The sequence below is a fragment of the Rhinoraja longicauda genome, chromosome 6, assembly GCF_053455715.1.
Source record: "Rhinoraja longicauda isolate Sanriku21f chromosome 6, sRhiLon1.1, whole genome shotgun sequence".
Taxonomy (NCBI): domain Eukaryota; kingdom Metazoa; phylum Chordata; class Chondrichthyes; order Rajiformes; family Arhynchobatidae; genus Rhinoraja; species Rhinoraja longicauda.
In genome coordinates, this window is record NC_135958.1 from 21,832,030 (window position 1) to 21,846,900 (window position 14,871).

General features: G+C 37.3%; 1 protein-coding gene across 1 annotated transcript in view; it reads left to right on the top strand.

Annotated features, from left to right (window-relative positions):
- lsm14ab (LSM14A mRNA processing body assembly factor b) overlaps positions 1-7,477 on the top strand; it is a 41,559-nt gene extending 34,082 nt beyond the window's left edge. The window contains exon 10 of the mRNA XM_078400693.1: positions 171-7,477. Coding sequence (XP_078256819.1) covers positions 171-194 — 24 coding nt within the window. The 3' untranslated portion in view covers positions 195-7,477. The remainder of the gene's footprint in view (positions 1-170) is intronic.
- Positions 7,478-14,871: the final 7,394 nt, after the last annotated feature.

Here is a 14,871-nt window from a genome sequence, read left to right on the forward strand (position 1 = left end):
TCCACACAATCAGCGCCAGAAGTCAGGATTGAACCTGTTCACTGGAGCTGTGAGGCAGCAGCTCTATTAGTTGCACCAGTGTGCTTAGGAAGTCCCAGGCTACAGGGAAAACTGAACACTGTTAACTAGTGTAAATCATTTATTGACGTGTTTCCATTATTTCCCCACAGAAGGACAATAAAGTCGCTGCATAGTATACAAGATGATGTTCACAAAAGAAGGACTTAAGATCTATTCGGTCCAGAGAATTTGTTTAGTTTCAAACTTATTTTTGACAGCAAGGATGAAGAATTGAACTTGCTGTTCATCTGTCACCAGCACTGGTATTTACGTGCTTGACTTCAAAGGGGGAACGCGCAATATCTTGTTGTGAAGAAGGTTCGTCTTTCTGATGTTGAGCATTAAATATTTGTCTTTGAAATAGAAGGAAGATTTGTAAATGTATAGATGAGACAAAAAATACAAGTAGTACGTTGGAGCTTTCCAGTATTTTTGCATTGATAACGAGAGCGCTTTCTTATTCCTGAAAATGTTTGATAAAATGCTGCCAGTTGCAAGAACTACTGTATGCAGCCGGCCATCTACTGTGATTGCATTCTGACCCGCTGAGATTCACAGGAAATTACATTGAAAGCTTTTAAGATTTATTTTTCTTGGTGAAACAGTAAAACAGCTTTATTGTGCGTAGGACAAAAATACTCAAACTTAACACACGGCTGTGCTTATTTTAAAGAGGGAAAAGATTGGATCAGACATGTGTCGTGGCACGCTCCTCTGGAGATGTCTCATCGTAAACCACCCCCTCCTTTGGGAGGGTATGTTGCAAATTTCTGCTTTCGGAAGGTGTTCCCCATAGAATTTATTTGATTTTGAACAAAAAACGTGAGAGGAAAAAACATTTAAAAATTCATAGTTTTCTTTTAATTCAGTAAATTTAGCTAAGACACATAAAGGGATCCAAAGAGGAATAATTTGAAATAATGTAGATATTATGTGAACAATTTTTGAACTCCATTGTTGCAAGTAATATATAGTGTATGGTTAGTCCCCTGATGATGTATTCCCACAGATCGAGGTTGAAGGTACAAGAGAAGAAATTCCTCTACTGTCGTTGTTCATCTGTCATCTATTCCTTCCTGCGCTTGCCATATAACAATAAAAGTAACTGTACACTAAGTATAATTGAATGGCTAACTAATGTCAGTCGTGAGTTTGAGGAAGTAAGTTCAGTCACTTGAGACTTTGCGCTTGTGCTTCATGATATCCAAGCTGCTTGATTTGAATTATATTTGTGGTACTTGCAGCAGATCTAATCTGATTTTCGTTTTATTTGAATTCTTCATACGCTCTGGGCGGGGGGAAATAAAGTTCTATTTGATCAGGGATGAGGTGTAACTAGGAATCCAGGTTAAAAGCTTCAGATGTAGTGGAAGCTGCCATCATTCTGGCCTTCGATGGGGAAGATGTCATTCCAGCTCCCTGCTGCACCACATTAGTCTTCCTTTAATTTAAAAATAAAGCAGGAACATCATGCTTAGGAGGTGTTAACAAGTTTATAATTTCATGGGAATTTTATGTATTAAAAGAGGGGTTGGGGGGCAGGGATTGGGAACACAGTGGTTAAGGGACGGTGAGGAAGTGACTCTTTGCAGTTCAGGGATGACTCGCACCAATAAGAAGTCCAACTTTGACCCACCTACGTGGCATTGTAATGAGTTCACACATGTTGACTGGACACTTAGTTTTGGTAGATGTCATTCATGTCCCACTTAGTTGTACATGTGTGTTCAGGAAAAAAAATGAAAACTGAATTCCTACATAGCTAGTGTTTTTTACAGAATGAATCCCAAATATTTGAAAAGTTGAATTGATTGAGTAATCCTGACCTGTGCGCTAACAACTTTGAAAGATTCCATGAAAATCCAGACCGACCAAAGATTGGTGATAATATGCCAGTGTTAGGATGGTACCTGATGCTGCTTTAAATCGAACTGCCCCCTCCTGAGATTTGACTGTAAATAGGGTGATTTCTGTGAAGATAAAACTTTTCCTACGTTTCCATCCTCCCCCACTTTGCTCTCAATACTAGTCAGTGCTCTCGATATTTACAGTAAATATTTTGGTGTACTTATACCTCACTGACTTGACATGCAGTTATTATTCAATGATGATAAATAAACCTGCTGCTTGGCCACATGTTTGTAGGTCTGCATTTTTTAGTGGAAAAATGACGGTCCAATCAGTTTGTTGGTGAAAACCAGGTAAGGAATATTTGAAGACCAAATAGTTTTATTACAAATAGGGTTTCCAATTTGCCTTCAATGGCCTGGAAATAAGAGAGGGAACAGCAAGAATTTGCAGTGCTGTTTGCTGTCCGGTTGGATAATGTACAAGACAAGTCAAACAGGGTCAAAGGAACAGTATTAGGTCCGTACGTCCTCTCCAAAATGTGTTTTTTTTTTTTCTTTCTCCGGGCTCACCGCATTGACCCTGATGAAGCTAGACTTGAGTGGGATATGGGAGAGCTGTTGATTAGGTTAGAGTGACACTTCATGAATGTTGCATGTGGGTGGGAAGCCAAATGACCTGCAGGTAATGAACTGGAATGGAAGTTTTTTCAGTGATAGAGACCTCGATTGTTAAAGCTGTGATCTATGGACCTGATGGGTTGAGTCGCTCAGGGTCACATTGAGGCTATTGTTGTTTTCCAAACTAGGGTTGATGGGGGGAAAAAATAAAGCAACTAACTTTCTAGCCCTTGTCAAATGAGTTGAACCTTTGCAGGTGTGAACAAGATTCAGTGGTAGGCATGTATAGAGCGACATTGGCAACATAACTATTTGAACACCTCGAGGCAAACTGGGTGGGGAAGTGAGATTTACCATGCCTGGGTTTTACGGTGTAAAACAAGACACCCAATCACTGGGGTGACTTTCACTGTCTTCTCTGTGGAAGGAATCCCTTTAAATGAGTCCATATGAAATGACCCAACATCTGTGCATTGTGTCCCTACTGCATCTGTTGACACCAACATAGTGATCTTAGTATGATGTCTGATGTGAAACTGGAAGAAACTGCACATTGATTAATGGGCGGCTCATGTTAGGGTCGGATTTGGAGGGTGAAATCTTTTATTCTGTACTGAACCCTTGCTATACTTTGAAAAAATGTGACACAAGTTTGGTTTTAATCATATAAAAATCCCCTTCTGTGGTGGCATCATTCTGTTACCTGATCCTTTATAGGAGTTTGAAAAGATGGTCTCGGTTTGCTTTCCCTCCCCGCCCCCCCCCCCCCCCCCCCCCCTCTCATTCAAAGCAGAAGCCAGGTGTCGATTAGACATTGTTCAGTAACATTTTACCAGAGATATTTTGTTTCTCTCTTTGTTACTTAGCAGGACTGGGACAATTTCATTGCTTAACCCATCAACTATAATCAAGTAGGTTTGCAGTATATTTAATCAGGTCTCATCTTTGATATTGTCTCAAGGTGCATCTTCATTTAGATTATATATACAATGCCCTCCATAATGTTTGGGACAAAGACCCATCATTTATTTATTTGCCCCTGCACTCCACAATTTGAGATTTGTAATAGAAAAAATCACATGTGGTTTCAAGTGCACATTGTCAGATTTTAATATAGGCCATTTTTATACATTTTGGTTTCACCATGTAGGAATTAGAGCTGTGTTTATTCATAGTTACCCCCATTTCAGGGCACCATAATGTTTGGGACAGAGCTTTGTCATGTAAATGAAAGTAGTCATGTTTAGTATTTTGTTGCATATCCTTTGCATGCAATCTGCGATTCAAATCTGCTTGAAATCTGCGATTCATGGACATCACCAGTTGCCGGGTGTCTTCTCTGGTGATGCTCTGCCAGGCCTGTATTGCAACCATCTTTAGCTTATGCTTGTTTTGGGGGCTAGCCCCTTCAGTTTTCTCTTCAGCATATAGAAGGTATGCTCAATTCGGTTCAGATCGGGTGATTGACTTGGCCACTCAAGAATTGACCATTTTTTAGCTTTGCAAAACTCCTTTGTTGCTTTGGCAGTATGTTTGGGATCATTGTCTTGCTGTAGAATGAACCGCCGGCCAATGAGTTTTGAGGCATTGAGGCATTTGTTTGAACTTGAGCAGATAGGATGTGTCTATATATTTCAGAATTCATTATGCTACTACCACCAGCAGTTGTATCATCAATGAAAATAAGTGAACCAGTACCTTCAGCGGTCATACATGCCCCGGCCATAACACCCCCACCACTGGGTTCACAGATGAGTTGGTATGCTTTAGATCTTAGGCAGTTCCTTCTCTCCTCCATACTTTGCTCTTGCCATCACTCTGATATAAGTTAATCTTCGTTTCATCAGTCCACAAGATCTTTTTCCAGAACTGTAGTTACTCTTTTGTACTTCTTGGCAAACTGTAGCCTGGCCATCCTATTTTTGCGGCTAACCAGTGGCTTGCATCTTGCAGTGTAGCCTCTGTATTTCTGTTCATGAAGTCTTCTGCGGACAGTGGTAATTGACAATTCCACACCTGACTCCTGAAGAGTGTTTCTGATCTGTCGGACAGGTGTTCGGGGATTTTTCTTTATTATAGAGAGAATTCTTCTGTCATCAGCGGTGGAGGTCTTCCTTGGCCTGCCAGTCCCTTTGCGATTGGTAAGCTCACCAGTTCTCTCTTTCTTAATGATGTTCCATACAGTTGATTTTGGTAAGCCTAAGATTTGGCTGATGTCTCTAACAGTTTTATTCTTGTTTCCCAGTCTCATAATGGCTTCTTTGACTTTCATTGGCACAACTTTGGTCCTCATGTTGATAAACAGCAATAAAAGTTTCCAACGGTGATGGAAAGACTGGAGGAAAGACTAGGTGCTGAGAGCTCTCTTATACCTGCATTAAGGAGGCAATTAAACACATCTGAGCTATTTCAAATACCTGTGAAGCCATGTGTCCCAAACATTATGGTGCCCTGAAACGGGAGGACTATGTATAAACACAGCTGTAATTTCTACATGGTGAAACCAAAATGTATAAAAATGGCCTTTAATAAAATCTGACAATGTGCACTTTAACCACATGTGATTTTTTTTTTTCTATTACAAATCTCAAATTGTGGAGTACAGAGGCAAATAAATAAATGATGGTTCTTTGTCCCAAACATTATGGAGAGCACTGTATATGTGCTAATGTGAAGTAACCTTTCTTTTTGAGATGATTTCAAATCTGGAAGCTTTAAACCAAATGGCTATGTAGATCAAGGTCCTATCGTCTTGCCTGAAGGTCTGAATCCACTGATGTGAACAAGATTTAGCTTTTGTTTTGCTTTTTCTTTTTGTAATTTTAAAATTGTAAAATAGAAAAGCTGGGTTTTGTAACAGACTTGCAGATCAACAAATTGATCTGATACAAGAATTTGTATGCAAAGTTGTGATATTTTTTTTGTACGTGACCTGGGTTGTGGGAACTGCTGAGAAGTAATTTGATCTTCACCTTTCTGGTGCTCTTTGGATTTTGTTGGAGTTGCAACAAACTGCTTCTTAATGCATTCACTTTGAGGTCATTTGAGTCCAAATATATTTAAGGATGCCTTGAAAGTTTTGCCAGTGCAAGAGATTCTAATGTTGCACGTGGTCTGATAAGAATTGCATTGGTTTTTTGGGGGGTTTGGATTGGATGTTGGACTAAAAACCATCAATTTATTTATTTAAAGGTTTTGTGTAGTTTGATATAAATATGTCGATGAAGGTTGGGTGCCTGTTGCTAGTCAGTGCTGGATTTTGTTGTCATGAACAGTAGGTTCCACCAGGATATAACTTGGCTCAAGACGAAAATAATTACTGCTCCTCTTCTTTACATAATGTACGTACAACTAACTGACCACTGGAGAAAGCGGATGAATGTTAAATCAGTTCACATAAAAAGGGAGACGGATAAATCACAAACGGGATTAAAGACTGCTTGGTAGGGATGGTGTGAGGCAATCTCGTGTCCTGTGGAGGTTAATGGGGCTTAAAACGGGCTGACAGGAATGGGGTGTTGAAAGAGCCACTATTGAACAATGGTCCATTTTAAGATAAGACCAGAGCTTGTCGTACTTTTATTATAGATGTTTTTCTTAAAATAATCTAGTTCATTAAGTAAGTTTTATATATAATGAACATTAAGATGAAGCATTGATTCCTATAGTCAGGTGTTGAATAAAAAATATTGCCTCTTTCCAATTTTTTTTCTTTGAGGAGCACCAAATCAGTGTACAAATTCTGTGCTTTGAAATAAGTCCATTGTGACTGTGGAGTGTAGCAGTGACAGGATAGAATTTAATATGTGAATGGAAATGTGAGGATAGATACACCTGTTAATCTTAAAGGTTTATGATGTTTTTGTGTCATGTTTTCCCATAAGTTGCATTGGTCTTCAAAAGCAAAAAAATATATATCTTTTCTATGATGGGTGGGTGGGAATTGGTCAACATTGGGCAGTTTTGTGTTCCTTGACATTTAGTTAAGAGATCTAATAGCTACAAGTTAAAATTGATAAACTAATACTTTTTATTTGAGTTGGGGTCTATTCAATCTGTCCTTGGTATTTTTAATGATAAGGAATTGTGTTACTATTCACTATTTTGGTAATTATCTAGATTTTAGATCATCTCCAATTACTATCCTTTCCCGTTGGGCTGAGTTGAGTGTCTTGCTAATTGCCAACTGTAATCGAAGAAGAGTGAAGAAGAACCATCAGGACACCTCAATGTTGCTTTTACGGGCCGGTGCTCTTGTTGAGTTAGGTAATGGGTCGTAGGAGATGAGACATATATTTGAAATTGAAGATTTAACTATTAACCAATTCAACTTCAATTCCATCAAATGGGCCTTCTGGCTTCACTAAAAATTGTACTGGGATAATGGGGGGAGGGGAGGCCTGTAAACCTAAAACCACAGTAATGGGCTCACATCTGGTAAATTCACCTAGGAATAAGAGGGCCTCCAGTAAAAAGAACAAGAGATTAATCCTTTTTTTCATCAGGAAAATAAATAGTGATGTTTGAAAATTGTGAGCAGTGATTAAAGATAGTCTCTATAACCATTAAGAACAATAGTGTACCTTCAAATCAAAGACATGATCAAGTAGCAATAACAGATTTCATGTACTATTCTGCCAGAGAGGTCGCTCTCCTGAGATTTGGTGGCTGGTTTGCAGGGTCTCTTTTGTAAACACTTGTTTCTAAAACATGAGCACCTCGTTTCTCCCCATCACACGTGCCCTCCCCCCACCACCACCCCATGGTGCAGCGTAATTAAAACAAGACAGTTGGGTTTTACATTTTTAAACAAAAAAAACTGGGCATTAATGGACTGACTTTGACCTGAAAGCATAACATTTCCTAATGAGCTTTCTTGATAAATTGTACCTCTGTGTCTATGTATGTACTTCGAACACCTTAATAATAAAAAAATAAATTCACCAAGAGTTTCCATGTGTGAAATTTCTGTACAAATTCTTGATTGATTACAAAACACTGTGTTGGAAAGTAGATATTTATGCCTCAAATATTTTTAAATGTCTCATGTTAAAACATGCACCATTGAGGAGATTGTGCAGGAAAGAATTGCAGATGCTGGTTTAAATCGAAGTAGAGACAAAATGCTGGAGTAACTCAGCGGGACAGGCAGCATCTCTGGAGAGAAGGAATGTCACTCATTCCTTCTCTCCAGAGATGCTGCCTGTCCGCTCGCTGAGTTACTCCAGCATTTTGTGACTACCATTGAGGAGATTGTTGGGTATGTTTTGCCAGTGTTCCTCTTTCCTCATCTTTTATCTTGGCTCCACAATTTTTAATCCACTTCCTCTTTGGAACTTGATATTGGAAAGTTTCCTTTGGCTTTTGGACAGTCTTGTAGGGGGACAAGCATAATCTCTCCCTTGTTTTGTTCTTGCCTGTTACCTTAACTTTCATTTCAATGCAGTCACGTTTGAGAATTGAGCAACAGCCAAACTCAGTAATGACTTACAGATTTGTAATGATCAAAGGAAAGGATATATTAACAAAGAACTTGGTGTTGGAGGTGATTTAGCCCATCCTGTGTTCAAAAATACTTGTCATGGTCAAATCATTTACTTTCCCAGATGCCGGTTAATACACAAAAGGACTCAAAGTGACAGAGTAATTCAGTGCGATAGTTTTTTTGGCTACTGCTAATGCAATTTTTATAAATTCTTTCTGATATTTATTCATTTTAAGTTGTGGTCTTATTCCTTCAACATCACCCAATAACAAAAATCTTGGGTTGTATGGAAGTTGTATTCCGATAATCTGTTCTAGAAAACTTCATAAGTTTGTCCAAAAAGGTTGTATTTTTGAACAGGACCAAGTAGAATGAAAAAAAGTACCAATTTCTTGATTGCACCGAAAACATTGGTCAGATAAACTTGAATTTATTCTCTTTAATTTTTGTGGTGTGATATATAATTGATGCAGAAAGTTATATTGTACTAGTCTAAACCGAACATTTATTGTATTTTTCATACTGCAAGGCATAGTTTTGACCAATTTGTTCCATCAATATTAATATTCAAATCCGTTTCCCATTTTCGCCTTGATATATGAATTCCTTGTTTAGGGGCCTTTTTTTTAATTAGATTATATATAATAGAAGTAATTTTTTTAATTTGTCCTTTTTGAATTAGGTTTTCAATTTCCTTAGATTTCAGCAATAACATTGTTTAACCCAGTTTATCTTTTAAATAAGCTCTTAATTGAAAGTAACAGAAAAGAGAAATATTTGATATATGATATTTATTTTTCAATTGTTCAAATGACATCAATATACCTTTTTCAAAGCAATCACCTATATATCGAATCCCTTTTTGATGCCACCTATATAGAAGCTGGTTATCCATTGTAAAAGGTATCAATCTATTTTGAATCAAAGTAGTCTTTGCTAATAAAGATTTTTTTGTTTCATCCTCAAAATTTACCTTATTCCATAATCCGATCAGGTGTTTTAATAATGGAGATTCTTTCAGTCCCCGTATCAATTTAGGTTCCCATTTATATATAAAGTCTTCTGGTATATTTTCTCCTATTTTGTCTAGTTCTATTCTTGTCCATGCCGGGTTTTTTTCTTCAAAAAGAGATGCAATAAATCTAAATTAGTTTGCTTTATAATAATTCTTAAAGTTCGGAAGTTGTAATCCTCCTGAATCAAACTTCCATGTCAATTTTTCCAACGATATTCTTGACATCTTACCTTTCCAGAGAAATTTCCGCACATATTTGTTTAACTCTTGAAAAAACTTCTGTGGTACTTGTATTGGTAATGTTTGGAATAAATATTGTAACTTCGGAAATATATTCATTTTAACGGCATTAACTCTTCCTATTAATGTTATTGGTAATGTCATCCATTTATCAAGGTCTTCTTTTATTTTTCTTAGTAATAATAAATAATTTAATTTATATAAGTTCTTCATATCATTATCAATTCTTATACCTAAATACTTTATACCAATTAATGGCCATCTAAATTGGGTTAGTAATCGACATTGAGTATAATCTCCTTTAGTAAGGGGTAAAATTTCACTTTTATCCCAATTTATTTTATAACCTGATATTTTTCCATATTCTTCTAATCTAAAAGATAGTTTGCGCAATGAATCTAATGGTTTTGTTAAGTATATCAAAACATCATCTGCAAATAAGTTAATCTTAAATTCTTCCTGATTGACTTTAAAACCCTTAATATCTGGGTCAGTTCTAATTAGTTCAGCTAGCGGTTCTATCGCCAGGACAAATAAAGCAGGTGATAATGGGCATCCTTGTCTAGTTGACCTTTTTAATTGAAACGGTGTTGAAATTTGGCCATTTGTCACTACTTTAGCTTTGGGATTCACATTTATAGTTTTAATCCAGTTTATAAAAGTTGTTCCTAACCCATATTTTTCCAATACTTTATATTAAAAATCCCACTCTAACCTATCAAATGCTTTTTCTGCATCCAGAGCTACTGCTACACTTATTTCATTCCTCTTTTGTGCCAAATGCATTATACTAAGTAACCTAGTTACGTTATCTGCAGAATGTCTATTTTTAATAAATCCAGTTTGATCCATATGTACTAATTTTGGTAAATACTTAAACAATCTATTAGATAAAAATTTTGCTACTATTTTATAATCTGTATTCAGCAAAGATATAGGTCTATATGATGTTGGTTTTAAAGGGTCCCTATCCTTTTTTGGTATTACTGTTAAAATCGCTGTCGTAAAAGACTCTGGGAGGTTATGACGTAGGCACAGGTCATGGTCTTCCAGCTCCTCCGAACAAAATTTAGAAAAGTGCCGAGTAAGTTAAAAAAAATTGAATAAAAGTTTCTTTAAAAAGTTTATAATTGTCTACAAATATCGGGGGATTATTTAAACATGTCTCCTAAATCTAAATCGAAGAAACCTACCGGTTTAAAGAGATCGGGTGAGAAGAAGGAAGGAGGCCCTGTTGCGATGGAGAATCCTCGTGCTCAAGTTGAGACCATGTCTGAGATGACTGGTCCCGAAGATCGGCAAGCAGGAGCGGCGGCATCCGGGAGGAAGAAGCATACCCCGCGCGAATACGGGGAACCGCGCATGCGCGAACAAGGGGAACCGCGAATGCGCGAAGCGTCACAAATGATTTTAAAGAAACTACAATCCCAGGATGCCTCTGCCACTACAGACAGCGATATCGACCAGGACCAAGAACATACAGATGATCAAGAAGATTCATCAGAAGACGAATCTTGCCTATTTGTCAGACCTAAAGGTAAAATCGAAAGTAAAAAATATCGGGGAAGTATGGAAGTACAACAAATATATGACCAATTAAAATCACTCGCATTGACAGTCAGTAATAATAACATTGCCATCAACAGAAGTTTTAAAAAAATTGATAAATTGGATAAAAAAGTTAAATTGGATAAAAAAGTTTAAAAATTGGAAGTTATAACTGAAGATACTACTGATAGAGTGAATAAGATCGAAGACAACGCAACTGCCTGGATAACAGAAAGGAAACAGATATTTGAAAAACTGGACTTGTTGGAGAATACCAGTGGACGAAACAATATAAAGATTGTTGGTCTTGAAGAAGGCGCAGAGGGAGAAGATCCAATAGAATTCTTTCAAAAATGGATTCCGAATATTTTGGGAATGGAAAAAAGAGAAATCGAAATTGAAAGGGCACATAGGGCATTAAGACCAAGTCCAAAACAGGGTCAGTATCCGAGATCAATTCTCATAAAATGTTTAAGATATCAAGACAAAGAAAGAATTTTGAAGGCAGCTGCACAAAGCAAAAAGAATTCTACTCCACTGAAAAGTGGAGAAAATAAACTTTTTTTCTATCCTGACATAAGTCATGAGCTTTTGAAGAGAAGGAAGGAATTCAACCCTGCGAAAAAAGCCCTGTGGGGAAAAAGGCTATCGATTTTACCTGCGATACCCTGCAACACTGAAATTTTTTTTAGAAAGAGAAGGAAACAAATTTTTTACTGATTACCAGGAAGCTGAGGAATTTGCTTTAAAACTTCCAAAGGCTCCCCAGATATAAGATGAACGAGAATGAGACATGGATTGAAACGGATATGAACGGAGAGAAGATAAAGGATATGAAATGTAAAGATTTAATGAATAATGATTGGGAGAAAAAGTTATGTTAGTTCGGGGGGGCTGGAGAACCACCAATTGATGACTGCGGGATTCATGTGTGTATTCATGGCGTATGCCATGACCCGTAAAATGGAGGGAGGTAATGCTGTTTTCTTTTTTATAAACACCATTAGTAGGGGGTTATTTTGGGTTTCTTTAATTATTTCTTTTTCTTTTTTTTCTTTTAGCCTGGATGTTGGGGGGGGGGGTGTACAGCAACATGGTGGATTTTAAGGAAACTCCCCAAAAAACCATGAGAAACGAGGTGTTAAGTAATGTTATAGATTGGAGTAATTTTGTTAAGAATAATGGTTAAATTACTGAACTTTTTGAGTTTTAATGTTAATGGGTTAAATGGGCCGGTAAAAAGAAAAATAATTTTAACATATATTTAAAAAATGTAGATAGATATAGCTTTCTTGCAGGAAACTCATTTAACAGAGATAGAACATCAGAAATTAAAAAGAGACTGGGTGGGAACGATTACTGCAGCTTCATTTAATTCAAAAGCGAGGGGAGTTGCAATTTTGATCAATAAAACATTACCAATTAAAATACAAAATACAATTATTGATCCTGCGGGAAGATATGTGATTATACATTGTCAACTCTTTTCGGAATTATGGACCTTGATGAATATTTATGCACCAAATGAAAATGATATAAAATTTATACAAGAAACTTTTTTGAATCTGGCCGATGCCCACGATAAAATACTAATAGGTGGAGACATTAATTTTTGTTTAGACCCAGTTTTAGATAGATCAGTTAGGACAGTTACAAAAACGAAAATAGCAAAATTAACTTTGTCATTGATGAAAGATTTAAATCTAACCGATATATGGAGAAGACTTAACCCAAGAGAAAGAGATTATTCTTTTTACTCATATAGACATAAAACTTATTCAAGGATTGATCTCTTTTTATTATCAACAAACATACAGGACAGAGTGAAAAATGTTGAATATAAAGCAAGAATATTATCAGATCACTCCCCTTTAACAATGTCAATGGTAATGATGGATAAAGAGGAAATGACATATATGGAGATTTAATTCAACATTATTAAATCGAGAAGATTTTTGTGAGTTTATGAGAAGACATATTCAATTTTTTTTAGATACAAATTCCAACTCAGTTGATGATAAATTTGTTATATGGGATGCAATGAAAGCATATTTGAGAGGACAGATAATAAGTTACACTTCCAAAATTAAGAAAGAATATATGGCCGAAGTAGAGCAATTGGAGAAAGAAATTACACAATTAGAAAAAGAATCTCAAAGGTATGTAACGGAAGAGAAACGAAGACAACTTATCAATAAGAAGTTACAATATAATACATTACAGACATACCGAACAGAAAAAACAATTATGAGAACTAAACAGAGGTACTATGAGTTAGGAGAGAGATCACACAAGGTCCTTGCCTGGCAGTTGAAAGACGAACAGTCTACGAGAACGATTAATGCCATTAGAATAAATACAAATAAAATTACTTATAAACCTTTAGAAATTAATGAAACCTTTAAAAAAAATTATTCTGAACTATACCAGTCAGAATCACAAAAAGATACTAATGAGATAGAAAGATTTTTAGCACAAATAAACCTTCCTAAATTAAATTTAGAAGAACAGATGGGATTAGATATACCTTTTTCATTAAAAGAGGTCAAAGAAGTTTTAATATCACTACAGAGTAATAAATCCCCAGGAGAAGATGGGTTCCCACCAGAATTTTATAAAAAATTTAAAGAATTATTAATTCCTCCTTTTATGGAGGTAATACAGCAGGCGGAAGGAACCTACTTTCTCATTCACTCCCTACACACTAACAGCAATTTTGAGCCTAATTAATCCACACGCCTTTGTAGGAGGAAGCCGGAGCTCTCAAAGGAAACGCACGCGGTGGTCACGGGTGGAACATGCAAAACTCCACACAACATCTGAGGTCGGGATTGAGCTCTGATCTCTAGTGCTGTGAGGCAGCAGCTCGATCAGCTCCTTTGATAACTGGGATGAGAAAGGACCAGGCCAGGATAAAGTGGAACTAAGTGCTGGTATGTTAAAAACAACAAACTTGGAGGATATATTTCAGGCACAGAACAGACCGATACCCCCAAGATCAGGGTCAGAGCTCTCTCCATGATGGAAATGGGGGAGAAGATTGTAAGAAAGTTCAAAGATACATGTCAGGTGACCATGAAGAGGGAGAGTTACGGCCAATTTTATCCAATTCTATTCACCACCCTTTAGGAAGAATGTGAGACGGAGGATGTTGTGAAGAATTTGCAAGATTTAACAGGCCAAGCAACATCTGTAGAAGGAAAAAGTTAACGTTTTAGATTGAAGATCCTTCGTCAGACTTTTAATTCTCCCTAGATGCTGCCTGACTTGCTGCGCGTTTTCAGCCTTTTCTCACTTTATCTCAGATTTCTGCCATCTGCGGATATTGATTTTCATTGATATTTCTCGAGCGTAAAGGACACAAGTAGGTGTTGGAGCCTTGAGCAAAACGCAAAGTGTTTTTGGAACTCAGTGGGTCAGGCCCCATCTGTGGAGGGAACGGACAGACGAGGTTTTGGGCTGAGACCCTTCTTCAGATGTGAATCCAGCAGATGACTTGTGCAGGTTCATAACAAGACAGACATCGGTTCCACTACTTGGTTGCGTGGGCAGCAATGTTCCAGGATTTCCATTCACATTGGTTTGCAATTACTCACCTGCTATAACTCCACACGTAATGTCTAACCCCTTAATCCATCCACACCCCACCTCCCAGTTTGTACTGCTCACTCCCATATGGGAGAGCATCTGGGCAGGTACTAGGAGTGAGGCAAAAAACTGAGCCACGGGCTGCAAAGGCGGGAAAGATGTTGGCGTAATCGCTGAGTTGAGTGTGTGAAGGAGGTAGAGTATGAGTAATGAGGGGATGTGTGGGACGGCCATGGAGTGACAGGAGAGGGAAAGAAAAAAAAATATGAGAAAGGATGATGTAAGAGAGATTTACGGGGGAATTCAGGAGGGTGGGTTATGAGGATTTGGAGGGTGAAAGGAAATAGAATGTGAGTGACAAGAGAGTGGAGGATGGATGCGTCATTGATAATGAGGGGTAGTGAGGAAGGGATGTGAGAAAGGACAAGGAAAGTGAGAAGGCAAAGGGAGGAGACGTCACAGTGAAG